At 41.4% G+C, this 13,559-nt stretch overlaps 1 protein-coding gene across 1 annotated transcript; it reads left to right on the top strand.

Annotated features, from left to right (window-relative positions):
• Positions 1-861: 861 nt before the first annotated feature.
• Positions 862-4,652, top strand: LOC147604678 (uncharacterized). Its single transcript, XM_086794743.1, has 8 exons — positions 862-1,012; positions 1,221-1,507; positions 1,961-2,198; positions 2,297-2,487; positions 3,322-3,557; positions 3,664-3,907; positions 4,107-4,214; positions 4,304-4,652. The coding sequence occupies exons 2-8, from the start codon at positions 1,286-1,288 to the stop codon at positions 4,421-4,423; spliced, it is 1,359 nt and encodes a 452-aa protein (XP_086650869.1). The 5' UTR covers positions 862-1,012; positions 1,221-1,285; the 3' UTR covers positions 4,424-4,652.
• The last annotated feature ends 8,907 nt before the right edge of the window (positions 4,653-13,559 follow it).

Here is a 13,559-nt window from a genome sequence, read left to right on the forward strand (position 1 = left end):
TGCTAGAAGCTAGTTGCTTGCATAGACTCTCGGAAGTTCAAAGTGAGCAAGTTCATAATGGAAAAGGCATTGTTGTGATCAGAAATGCAAGCACACAACAACTGCTAGAGTTACTAGGTGGAGAGGTTGCCATTTATGAGTTACATTACAACGTACTCGAGATTTGTTAGTGTGTCAAAAAAACAATGATACTCGGCACCTCAAGTTTTCATGCGCATGGAGTATGAGACCCTTGGTGAATGACTAATGGCAGTCAACACCTCAATATTTTATGTGTGCAAAGTATTAGGGGATGATCTTATATAACTAATTAGGGGTAGAGCCCTCTATTTGATGTACTATTGAAAGCTTACGTGACATATGCAATATGCACTAATAATAATTTTTGATGCATACTACTAAATTATTATCCTTTTTATAGGACCTTTCATGGATCTTTTTCACCATGAGTTGAAAAGAAAAACATAATTCTAAACAAGATTTTTCTTTTTATAGAATGTAATTGAAACTTGAAAATGTTGAGGAAGCATTTTTCCTTTTCGACCCATGGATTCTAGTGAAAGTATGAAGAAAGTGCTTGTTCAAAATAATAAATTTCTTATCCCACCATTTTTTTGACACCCGATCGATAGTTACCTAGCCCTCCCTTTGTAGAGGATATGAGGGATCCTCACGGAGTACTTTGCTCCCTTCTAGTAGTTGCCAAAAATAATAATAATAATAATAAAATTAAAAAGAAAATTCCTTTTCAAAATGTATTAAAGCAAACCTATATTTTCTTGAACCCTAGAGGATACACACCGCCGCCCGAGCCTTGGCCGGCCAACTTCTTGTGTACGTACTTTCACTACAAATATGAAACGGCGAGAAGAATTTTGTACACATTTTGTTTGTCTTTTCCAATCATTGCGCGTCATCCATTTCATATAGGGTCGCACATGTTGCAGGCTACTGCACTGAACTTCACACACCCTTGCAAACACTACAGCCTCTGCTTCTCTTTGATTTCCAGGTGAGCTATGGAAATATTCGTGTTTGTGGAGGTGTTCCTGTTGAGGGATTCCTTGTCTGTCTCGCCCCCCTTCCCGTCTCTCCCTTATTTTGCCGAATTATTTTCTTCAATGGTATTATTCTTCGATGATACATGTCTCCCCTTCCCTGTCTCTCCCCAATTTCACCGAATCATTTTCTTAAATGGTATTCTTCGATGAGACATGCAGGTCGGCTGTGGCAACTGTGCGTTTTTTATTTCCTCCCCCTTCCCCTTCTCTGTCTCTCACAGAGAATGCCTTCCCCTTACACCCCTCGCACAGTGGTGAGTGTGGACCCCGGCAAAAGGCCATGGGAGCAGGAGCAGCCGCTGCACAACAGGTGGCATCCAGACATCCCCCCAGTTGCCCACGTTGTGGCTGGCGAGCTCTTCCGTGTGGAGATGGTGGATTGGACAGGCGGGCAGATCGCCGACAACGACTGTGCTGAGGATGTCAAGCATGTTGACCTCTCCAAGGTAATTACGTTCACATCTCCAGAACAAGAATTTAGGCCATTTTGCACAACATGCTTAAATCTGGTTTTTAGGACCACACGCAGCCACAAGCATGCATAAATTTAATCAGTAAGCCATCAGCATGTAAGCATCATGATGAAACCTAAGCACATGTAAACGATTCTCACTTTATGAGACCAAAACCTCAACTCAGTTCATGAAAAACCTCATCCAGTCCACAATGATTCAGTTCGTGCAAAACTTCATCGAGTCGGTGATAATTCTAGATTGGCCATACTATTCATGATTGATGATTTGTGAAAATAATGATTCAGTTAATGTTAATACTAATCCTAGGCGGTACAATTGATAATTTATCTTATGGGGAGTAGGATTAAGATCTTGGCGTGTGTACGTCAGATTGTGAATGTGATGCCATAATGCCATCACCTTAACCTCTTGCATCTCTTGCAGGTGCATAACATAAGCGGCCCGATCCGCGTGACAGATCCTACTGGTGAACCTGCAAAGCCAGGTGACATTTTGGTTGTGGATATATGCAACTTGGGCCCTCTTCCGGGGGATGAATGGGGTTTCACAGGCACTTTTGATCGAGAGAACGGTGGTGGCTTTTTGACTGATCACTTTCCTCATGCCACCAAAGCCATATGGCAGTTTGAAGGGATTTTTGCACACTCCCGCCACATCCCAGGTGCAGGCAATTCAAATCTAAATAAGCTTAATGATTTCATTCTTCTGAGTCCATTGTTGGATGGGGTTTTGAGTTATTTTTTGCCCTCCTTTTTGCAGGTGTCCGTTTCCCTGGGTTGGTACATCCGGGCCTCATTGGGACAGCCCCCTCCCATGAGCTTCTTGACATATGGAATAAGCGTGAGAGAGAATTGGTAGAAAATAGCACCAATGCCACTACCTTAACAAGTGTTTTACATACACGACCCCTGGCGCTGCTCCCAACAGCACAAGGTGCCCTGCTTGGAAAGGTGTGCTATATCAGTTACTCTCTTTTCATCCCATTAATCAATGGTTTTGATCTTCTCATGTGCATGTTGGTGTTCAGCAATGCCATCAGCATTCCCATTAATCAATGGTTTTGATCTTCTCATGTGCATGTTGGTGTTCAGCAATGCCACCAGCATGACTTTACTTAAATGGCATACACAGCTTTATATTGGATCATCAAAACTATGTCAGATCTACTCATAACTGCGACAATTGCAGGTATCCACAGGCTAATGCTATTGCATTGAATGGGGGAGGATTTGAGAGACAAGGCAATCCTAGATAGATCATGCCCTCTGAATTAGGTAGACCTGTAGTTTATAAGCCACACCATCACCCATATACTCAGGGTCGGCACTTTCTACACGGCACAGGCACCCCCCACGCTAACAAAGCACATGACCCAATCTAGGACAAACATTTCAAGAAAACAATCTTCAACTCCCCTGTTGCAGATGCTCGCTGGGCTAGTGACTAAACAGACCATCCACATGGAACTTAATGGCACTGCTATACTCTAGGACCATGTCTTTGTCTGCGCCTGGCTTGGCAGCAGGAGCATTTATTGAGGGAGGGTTTGAGAGAGTGCAATGGATACATGGCAGGGCAGGGAGACACGTCACACAAGCCATGTCATCTCTCTTACCTAAGGTAGGCCACTTTCTACCTGGCATGGGCACCCCATGTCAACAGAGCACATGGATGTTACCCAGAGATGTTGATCTTTACTGACAGAAGTGTTTTGTTTGACTTCTTATGACATGCTCAGCTAGATCATGAACATGCAACACCATGTCTGATCAATTATGCTATAGATTGAAGCAGGTACACCAACATGGGCTAAAATTGCAGCCGAAGCTGCTCGAACTATTCCAGGTCGTGAAAATGGTGGCAATTGCGATATAAAGAACCTAAGTCGAGGTTGCAAGGTGTATTTTCCTGTGTTTGTAGAAGGGGCCAATCTTAGCATGGGTGACATGCATTTCTCTCAGGGTGATGGTGAAGTGTCATTCTGTGGTGCCATAGAGATGAGTGGATTTTTGGAACTCAAGTATGTTTTATCTCTACTCTTCAACATTTTGAATTTTCGCTAGCTTTGTTGTTTTAACAGGTTGCATGAAAAACACATCCCTTCATTAAAAAAATGTCATATACAGGTGTGATATTCTTCGTGGGGGGATGGAGAAATACCTCACGCCAATGGGACCCACGAAGCTGCATGTGAATCCCATTTTTGAGATTGGACCTTTGGAGCCACGCTTCAGCGAATGGCTGGTTTTTGAAGGGGTGAGTGTGGATGAAAGTGGTCGCCAACACTACCTTGATGCCAGTGTTGCTTACAAAAGGGCAGTGTTGAATGCGATTAACTACCTTTCCAAGTTTGGATACACGAAGGAGCAGGTAAAGCATGTAATGTGTGTTTGTAACTTGCTAACTTGCTCAATTTACATACATACCACAAATTATGAAGGTTAATGCTGGGCAATCTTGCAACTCGATGGAAATTGTTGTGTAAGCAGCCTAAGTTTGATCAAATGATTTTTTTGGCAATAGGCTAAACCAATACTTTCGTTGGTGTACATTTTGAAACATGTTTCAGGTTTATCTACTACTATCCTGCTGCCCTTGTGAGGGACGGATTTCCGGAATCGTGGACACTCCAAATGCTTGTGCTACACTTGCCATCCCTACAGCTATATTTGATCAGGTTTTCTCTTTTGTTACAACCACTTCTCTCTGCAAATTTCCTAGCTTTCTTAGTCCATTCATTGAGAATCTTTGGTGCTTACATTGCAGGATATCCGCCCCAAAAGAGATGGTCCCCCAAAACCACCATACTTAGTTGAGCGCAGGGATGTGCCCAAATGCAAATATGATGGGTCTCTTCCAATCACCAAAAATCTTGCTGTGTCTTGAGAGGATGTGATGTCCTTAGTGAGATCGTGAATGCAGTATCACAACCATCATAAGCCTTGCAGTCGTTGTCTTTAAAGCTTATATTTTTTTTTAGCTCCTTATGCTATTATCTAAGAATTTAAGTAAGTAAAAGAATAGTAAAAGCAAGGTGCTATTCCAATCCCCGAAAAAAATGTGTATTGATGCACTCCGGGTTTTTATCTAGCCCAACCTCTTTTACTGGTGAAAATGTCCCAACATGCTTGGAACCCATTTCCTAGCATCCTACTTATCCCTTGGTTGTTTTGTGTCTACATAGGCTGTCATCTGCCCTCCAATAATTAAGATTTCTCGATTGATTTACGTGGAACAAGTGTGTAGACTTCCGTTGGAAAAACTTGTAGGAAAAGATGTGACAACCCCAGCACTTTAACCTACAAACCACACGTGCCATCGCTCATTATATCCATTTAAAGAACACCCTTCACCAACCTTTAAAGACCTATAGATACAGCTAAAGAAAGGTTTGCTTTCTCTAACCACCCTCACAGAGGGGGAGTAGACATATGAGCCTTGTGTCAGGCCTTCACATTGCTAGGCCACTTCACAGCTGTGTAACCAACGCATCATGTGTGGTTTTGGCATACGAGGCTTTGTAGTCTTTTGATCCATCTATGGGCTAGATCTCACATAGTATGCTTGTCATGAGTTATGAGCCTCCATGGTTCATTTATATCTTATAATATATTATTAGCCCAACATCTTTTAATTTATTATACGTATTCATCATATGATTTGGGCGATGGATGTCCTTGTGTATGTTCGGGTTCCATTGGTACACGAGTGGTCAAATCTTTTATTTGAGTCAGCTCACCTTTGTATACATGAGAATTCCCATTGGGGCTCATTGATGAATCCTGACCACCATTGGAAAGTTGAATACTTCAATGACTCGAAAAGGTCCATAATAACTTTTCTCGATAATTTGTAATGTTTATCGACCCGTGATTTTGATGCACATCTAGTTCCCCACTTTGTAGACTTCTGTTACATGCTTAGGATCAAAGTATTCTTGCCAGTTACAAATAACAATCCATCCGTCATGAGTTGAAGTCTGTTGAGTACTAACCATAGTTGCGTCGACTCAACCGGTATGTGTGTGTCCCTTAGCTTCGACCTTTTCCCACATACCGCTCAATCTCATATATCCCTGAGAGGGAAAGGTAAAAGCCAGTATCAATATACATATTCGTGAATAATAACACATTCATTTTTGCATTTGCATCCTCCATGACATTCTTAACCAATTTGGAAATGAAATTCTTGCATTAGTTCTTGCTACTATCGGGCTTATCTTCCATTCTTTGCAAGCATATTTGAGTCACTCATGATTCATCTTGATAAAATAATTTGATTACCATACAAAAAATGATGCCATGCCTTAAGTGCATCAATAGTAGCATAAATTTCTCTCTCTTGCGTTGGGTAGCACCTTTGTGCATCATTAAACCTTTCTCTTGCTTTCAAAAGTCACTCAATAACCATCTTGTAAAAGAGTTGTGCCAAGAGCCTCATCATTAGCATCCACAATCAAGTGGTAACATGTACCATAGTACCAATACTAGTAGGCTAATGTCACACCCAAGTCTCCCAATCTAGTGGTAACATGTCTAGCCTTTCATAAAAGTTTGGGGATCTTGTCGCTCTTTGGATTGCCAAGAGAGAATCTACCATAGCAAAGAGTCCATTATTCCATTATCGTGGCATTAGCATAGATTCCATGTAAAATCCATAAGGACAATGCTACGCTCATGTTTGTATACCTAAGGATGTCATTGAATACCTATAACGATGCATGTTCATGTACCATCAAAGTACTTAAGAAATTATATGAATTGGTTAGACCATCCTAGACTTTTTCTAATAGCATACTTGCAAAGGTCCTTCTTTCTTTACCTCCAAATCCCTAAGGATTTCATATGAAGTATTCACACATGCTACATGCTCGTGGAATTACCTCTTTCCTTGGAGCTTGAACTCTATGTTTTCATTTGGTTGGTCGATCCATCTCTCTAAACTACACATTTGGATATCGGAAGGTTTACTTCACTCGTCTTCCTCTTGGGATGTAGGGGGTCTCTACATTGACTTCTAAGTGTAGTGACAGTACACATCTATCTGTGTGTGTGTGTGTGTGTGTTGAGAAGAATGCGGGGCAGAGAGTGAACTTGAACACCTTGCAAGCAAATACACAATGTGTGTGTGTGTGTGTGTGTGTGTGTGTGTGTGTGTGTGTGTGTGTTGAGAAGAATGCGGGGCAGAGGGTGAGCTTGAACACCTTGTAAGAAAATACACACACAAGAGTAGACGAGCACACAAGAGAGATGGATGGCTAGATTTTCTTCTATTCTCTTCTTTTCTCTATAATATAAAGATAAGAGTACATACAATAAGGGAAAGTACTCTCCTACTATAACATATAAAGGTCGGTACATAGTGTAAACCATACTACATGAGCTATCGCTATAACTATGCCATACCTCTAGTAGACCAAAATAGCTATCACATAACCTATAAACCACTAGAGACATATTACCCATAATCTCACCAACCATGCCTTTGACGTAAGTGCAGAGTTTTCATCTTGGCGTGTCACCCATATGTACACTATAGTTGAGCTAGATATCTCAACACCCCCTCTCAAGCTCAACTCCATATCCTGCGCTGCAAGTAGGCTCTTGAACCTCCGAAGCTTCTTTGTTTCCAATGCCTTTGTGAAGATGTCAACTGCCTAATCCTCTAAGCTAAAATACACCAAATCCTTCGCATGACATGTAGAACCTTCTCTATCACAAAGTGATAATGCATCTCTTATGTGCTTCATTCTAGCACATGATGTTGAAATAGCAAGTGATGGGAGTCAAATGTTTGGAACAAGGAGGAGTGGTATGTGGCCTTCAAACATTTGTAAGAGTTACGTGTCATAAACTATGGTGTAAAGGGTCTCCAAAGGATGAGGAAACTGTGGAATGGCTAGCCCATGTGGAGGCCAAAAGTAGGTGCCTAGAAGAAGTGGAAAAGGATACCAACAAATGGGTGCTCCACTTCAAGGGAGATGGTGCTAAAATCTAGAAAAGATTAGGGGATGCTTAATCAAGCATATAGGCCATGTTTAATGGCCAATAGAGATATCCTCAAGCCTATAAAAAGACACTCTATCTAATGGATCAAACATACAAACTTTTGAGCTAAACCTCTTGCCTTATCATTATGCTTCATTTTTCATTAACATTATCATTAGTGTTAATCTCTTTCTTGCTTTCTAGCAGGTTAAGATGATGAGTTTAATTCATTTCTACACACCCTAATCAACTACTATAGATGCAAATCTCAAGTTGGTATCAGAGCCACCTATCATTCCCTGAGAAGCTACGCACCCTATAATAGCGTAGATTAGGAAAAATTAAGCTTTTCTTTATTAGCTTTTAAGTAATTTTTTCTCTCTTTTGCCAAGCTCCAAATTATCAAGAATCAAATGTGTTTGATTCATCACACTTGGGAGCTAGTACATCAACTTAAAGAGTTGTAACACATTAAAGGAGGGCTTTATTGATCAAATCAAAGGTATCAACAGTTGTGCCAGCAAAAAATCCAGCCTAAAAGGGTAAAAATTTCAAAATGTGTGCATCATTCTTGATAGTTCTTGGCTCATGGATTCAACTCACATGTTGTAGAGGATGTATACATGGATTTATTGAGCACAAACAACCATCATTGAAGCTTTGATTGTCAAATCATTCTCTATTATTTTAGTAAAAAATTACCTCTATTAATAGGGTAATTTATGCTAATTATACTCAATTTCTAAAGCGATAGAGGGTTCTACTAAATCACTCTCTCAAATCAGGGTATTTTTTGGTTTTACAGTTTTTGAATTTTGGAAGTGTTAATCTCATTAAATGCATATCAGACACTGGCTTTGGGAAACCTCATTATTGCAAAAGCCTTCCCATCCCCATAAGGAAACCATGTCAAATCCACTCATAGTAGAGAAATTTAACAATGAAGGTTTTCATACATGGCAAGTAAAACTCAAGTTTATCTCATGAAAGATGGGCTTCGGGGGGATAGTAAGTGGTGGAAAGAGAGAAACCAATATTCAAAGGGGAAGATAAGAGATTTTGGATAGGGAGAGATAAGAGAGCTCTAGGCATCATTGATAGAGTGTGCACAAAGCGAAAGCATTGGGAGCACTAGAATGTGCTAAACTGAGAGTGCAAGACAAAGAGAGAGATATATATGAAGCCAATAAGTTGAATATACTGCAGTGAATGCAATCTTGAGCAAGAGACCAAATAGTCTCATAAGTGAAGGAGGATACAAGAGGGAGCAAGTGTGTCAACACATGAACCACACAACTCAACAATGAAGACATGGAATGGGAGAGGTCATCCCACTTATATATAGGTAAAGGGGCTGGCTGACTAGAGAAATAGAAGCTGGCTGACTAGAGCTACAACACTCAACCAGGAAAAGAGGAAAAAAATAAGGGTGGCTATCTCACAACCAAGGGCCATAAAAGGGAAAAAAATATGGGCATCATATGGGGATGAATATGCAGACACCCCCTCTCAGCATCATCGGATACTCAACAAACTCCAAGAAGCCGAAGATGAGAAGCCAAGGAAGCCTAAGACACCCGCTTGTGAATAAACTTGCTACATTCTCTTTGAAAGGACAATACTCCAAACACAAATCTCCAGCAAAAACCCGTTCATAAACATAGTGATATTGAATCTCAATGTACGAGCATGAAACACATGGTTCTTAGCGATGGCGATGCAACTCTGATTGTCACACCAAAGAAGGGTAGATTCGGTAGGAGGAAAGCCAAGCCCAAAAATCTCCACAACCAAATCACCCCACATGCAACATAACAAGCTGCTCAATACTCTACCTCTGTAGAGGAAAGCGTCACAATAGGCTACTTTTGGCTCTCGACCCAAGTGAGAAAACATAACCAGTGATCGAACGTCGAGTAATCGGATCTCTAGCCCAATCTGAATCAGTCCATCTAAAAAGAGTGCATCCCTAGCCAAAGAATATACCAAAATCCAAAAAGTACCACTCCAAGCATCGAAGCACCCTAGGAGCACACCGCCAATGCTATTGTGCTGATGGGGCTTGGATGTGAAAGAATTGAATAAATTGAGTGTGAAACAAATGTCCAATTAGGAGTAGGCCAACCACACCAAACATCCCTAGCCAAAGAATATACCAAATATCCAATTAAGAGTGCATCCCTAGCCAAAGAATATACCAAAATCCAAAAAGTACCACTCCAAGCATCGAAGCACCCTAGGAGCACACCGCCAATGCTATTGTGCTGATGGGGCTTGGATGTGAAAGAACTGAATAAATTGAGTGTGAAACAAATGTCCAATTAGGAGTAGGCCAACCACACCAAACATCTGATGAGAACCCGATACTACCCCAAATTAATCCTAGGAGAAGCATTAAGAAGAGAAAGCTTCTCTCACTAGTATCCATAGGAGAAGCATTAAGAAGAGAAAGCTTCTCTCACTAGTATCCATAGGAGAAGATACTGGTCTACACCCAGTCATCTAAAACCTATCAAGAATCTCTCATGTGTACTTCTGCTGAGAAAAGAAAATTCCATGAGGGGTCTGGCAAATCTCAAACATAAGAAAGTAATGCAGAAGGCTAAGATCCATTATCTCAAACTCTTTCTCCAAAGCATCCATGACTGAACAAATCCTCATAGAATAAGAACCTGTAAAAATGAGGTCATCCACATAGACCACAATGATAACAACTAACCAAGCCTGTGGGAGCCTTCTTCAGACCATACAAGGCTTTCTTCAGCTACACCTGGTCATGTCTTCTAAGAATCTCAAATCCTAGTGGTGGGCTAATCAACATACACTTCCATGTAAGCTTTCCATTCAAGAAAGTTGACTTGACGTTCATTTGGAATACAGGACATCTATGGTGTCTTGTAAGAGCAAGAACGGTGCGAATGGTAGTCATCCGAGTTGTCGAAAGCGAAGGTCTCATTGAAGTCAACCCCATAGCAACCAACCTCGCCTTGTGCTTTTCCAAGCTGCCAGCTTTGTACTTTGTTTTGAAGACACCAATCACCTCATGTTGCTGTGGCCTAGGCACCAAAATCCAAGTGCCATTCTATTCTATAGCATCCAAGTTTTCCTACATAGTACAAAGCAAGGGCTCATGTGTGAAAGAGTCTCATCTAAAGAAGTGGGATTAGAAGGACCATGAATAAGAGCATAATTAATAAAAACGTTGCCCTCATGAATTTGTTTCCCTATAACTTTGGAAGATCACCTAAGAGCACAAGGTGGAGGAGGAGAAGGAAGCTTTCTCAACCCATAATCACAAACTATTTGAAAATACCATCCAGGCACTAGTCTGCTTGAGTTCACTGGAGGAGGAGAAGAGTCACAATTATCATCATCTAAATGATAATCCATACCTGGAGGTCTAACACAAGCAAGTTGCGGAGGAAGAGGAAGAAGAAGCTCACCACCCACCTCTTGAAGAAGTAGGAGCCTCGTCAAACATCACATCATGGCTCAAAACAACTTTGTCGGCTTGCTACTGCTGATCATAAAGACGATATGCCTTGGACACATAACTATATCCAATAAAAGTCATATGCTGAGACTTCGAGTCCAACTTTAAGCGATGCTCCTTAGGCACATGTACATATGCCAAACAACCAAATACCCACAAATGAAGACCATGAAAAGACTCATATGGAGTTTTATCTAGAAGAGCAGCGTAGGATACTTGTTTTGAATATAGACAGGAGTAGAAGCTGCCTCAGCCCAAAAATGTGGAGGTAAAGAGGAGTGCTCAAGCACGGCATGACGATCTCCATGATAGTCAGATTCTTCCTCTCTGCAACTCCATTTTGTGATAGACTGTATGCTATAGTAAGCTGTCTCCAAATGCCCTGATCCTTGCAATACTACTCAACTCGTGGGATGTAAACTCGTGGGATGTAAACTCACCTCCTCTGTCAATCTTGAGAACCTTGCTCGAAAAATCGGTCTCTTTTTCCACCTCAGTTCTCCAATCATGAAAGTGCTAAACGACCTCATCCTTGGTCTTCAAAAAGAAAATTCAAGTAAATATGGAGGTCATCCACCATCACAAGCATATACAACGCCTTACTCAAAGATGCGGTACTCATCGGACCACATAAGTCTGCATGAACAAGAGCAAGTGATGTCGAAAATCTGTATTTCACCTCATTTGGAAAGGTGGCTCAGTGTTGCTTCCATTGTAAGCAACAGGAACATATGAAAGTTGGAGCCTTGATGGTCGGTAAACCCTCGACCAACCCATCCTTTGAAGCTCGCTAAAGAAGTTGATAGCTCAAATGGCCAAACCGAGCATGCCAAAGAGCTGAAGAAGAAGCATGAGAGAGCAAAGCGGTCAATTTGTATAAGCCACTATACTAGATTTCGTGAGACAAGATGTTACCAGTCTCCTTATCATGAATAGTAATCTCATGAAACAAGAGAAGCTTTCCTCCGCACCCTGAGCTATAAGAGCACTCACTAAAAAAGGTTAAATGCCAAATCTAGAATGTAAAGAACATCAGAGAAGTACCTCTTATCGTTGGAGGAGAAAAAGATGGGAATGGTACCATGTCCATGAATTGGCCCATGAGAAGAATCACCTAAAGTGATAGTGCCCATCCTAGCAGTAAAGTGGTTGAACCAATCTTGATGGGGTGTCATGTGAGCAGTAGCTCCGCTATCCACAATCCAAGACCTAGACTAAGAAGTCACAAGCGCTAGTGTACGAGAAGCACTAGCTAATACGAGAATACCATCATCCTTCTTGGTCTAGGGCACTGTTGTGGACGTAGAGCCCTTTCCTTCTTCATTCTACTTCTTCTTATAACATTGGGGCTGTTTATGACCCTTCTTGCCACAGTAGTAGTGACACTCCACGTTCTTGTTTTTTTTAAAAGATTTTTTTTAGAAGATTTATCTTCGTCTTTGTCGTCCTTGGAGATCTTATCAAAACCCCCTTTCCCTTTCTTTTGTTGATTCTTCCCTTTATCTTGAGCTACCAAATCTCCATCAAAACCACCAGCGGTGCTGGTCCGCTCCTCAAAGCAAGACTCAATCTACATAATGGAGGGGAGCACTTCCTCCCAAGTAACTAGAACAACACAAGAAGAATAAACACGAGTCTAAAAGAAAGCATCAAACCTCTTTGGAAGCTTGGAGAGAAGCCAATTAGCCATGTCATGTGTAGAGATGGTCTTGCCACATATAGCAAGCTCATCCCCCCAGAGAACTTTTATCTTTCAGATGAAAGTAGATAAAGAAGGAAAGACGAAAACCAAAAAGGTTCATAAGTTGCTTTTTCAAAGCTAAAATCCATGCTAGAGAGTTAATCTCATAAAGATCTGCAAGGGCCTTCCAAACTTCATGTGCCACATCTGTTGTACGCACATGAGAGAGTACATAATCCTGACAATTCAACACGAGAAAGGAGAAAACACAATGATCATTTGCCTCCCAAGAATCAATCTATGCCTTAGTCACACCAAGTGTGGAGAGGGCAAGAGGGGGGGCATTGGCAGCTATGAGATGAGCCAGTCCCAGAGATCCACTCCACGCAATGCCGACTTCACCTTCACCTTCCACAATGTATAGTTGGAGCCATCCAACTTGGTAGAGTGAGAGAACATATAAAGCACAATCGAGGCAACCACCATCATTGAACTCAAGCTCAACTCTCAAAAAATAAAACACACAACTCAGAAGAAAGAAGTGTCCACCATAGGTACCAAGCTGCCCCACCAAAGCCATAATCCACACAAGACCCCACTGGAGAAGAAAACATAGCCAACAAAGGGGCTGCAAAGCTGAAAATATTAGCCGACCAATGTCCACACCTCACATGAGAAAAACTCTGAAAGAGAAGGTACCTTCACTGAAAATGATAAAGCCTAGGCGAGGGTAGAGCAACCAACAAACGTAGCAACCAGAGAATTGCAAATCTGAAAAACATCGAGGAGAAGGGATGTAGATAGGGCATCATATGGGGAAACATAAAAACATTGATCCTAGAGCGATGATACCATGATAGA

The sequence above is a fragment of the Cibotium barometz genome, chromosome 61 (genome assembly GCF_041138505.1).
Source record: "Cibotium barometz isolate CiBa-2024 chromosome 61, ASM4113850v1, whole genome shotgun sequence".
Taxonomy (NCBI): Eukaryota; Viridiplantae; Streptophyta; class Polypodiopsida; order Cyatheales; family Cibotiaceae; genus Cibotium; species Cibotium barometz.

What these genes read in the sequence shown, in the direction of transcription:
- LOC147604678 (XM_086794743.1), top strand. Translation starts at nt 1,286, where the DNA reads ATGCCTTCCCCTTACACCCCTCGCACAGTGGTGAGTGTGGACCCCGGC. An exon ending in ACACTCCCGCCACATCCCAG is followed by an intron (nt 2,199 to 2,296) that starts GTGCAGGCAATT and finishes TCCTTTTTGCAG; the next exon opens with GTGTCCGTTTCCCTGGGTTG. An exon ending in CTACAGCTATATTTGATCAG is followed by an intron (nt 4,215 to 4,303) that starts GTTTTCTCTTTT and finishes CTTACATTGCAG; the next exon opens with GATATCCGCCCCAAAAGAGA.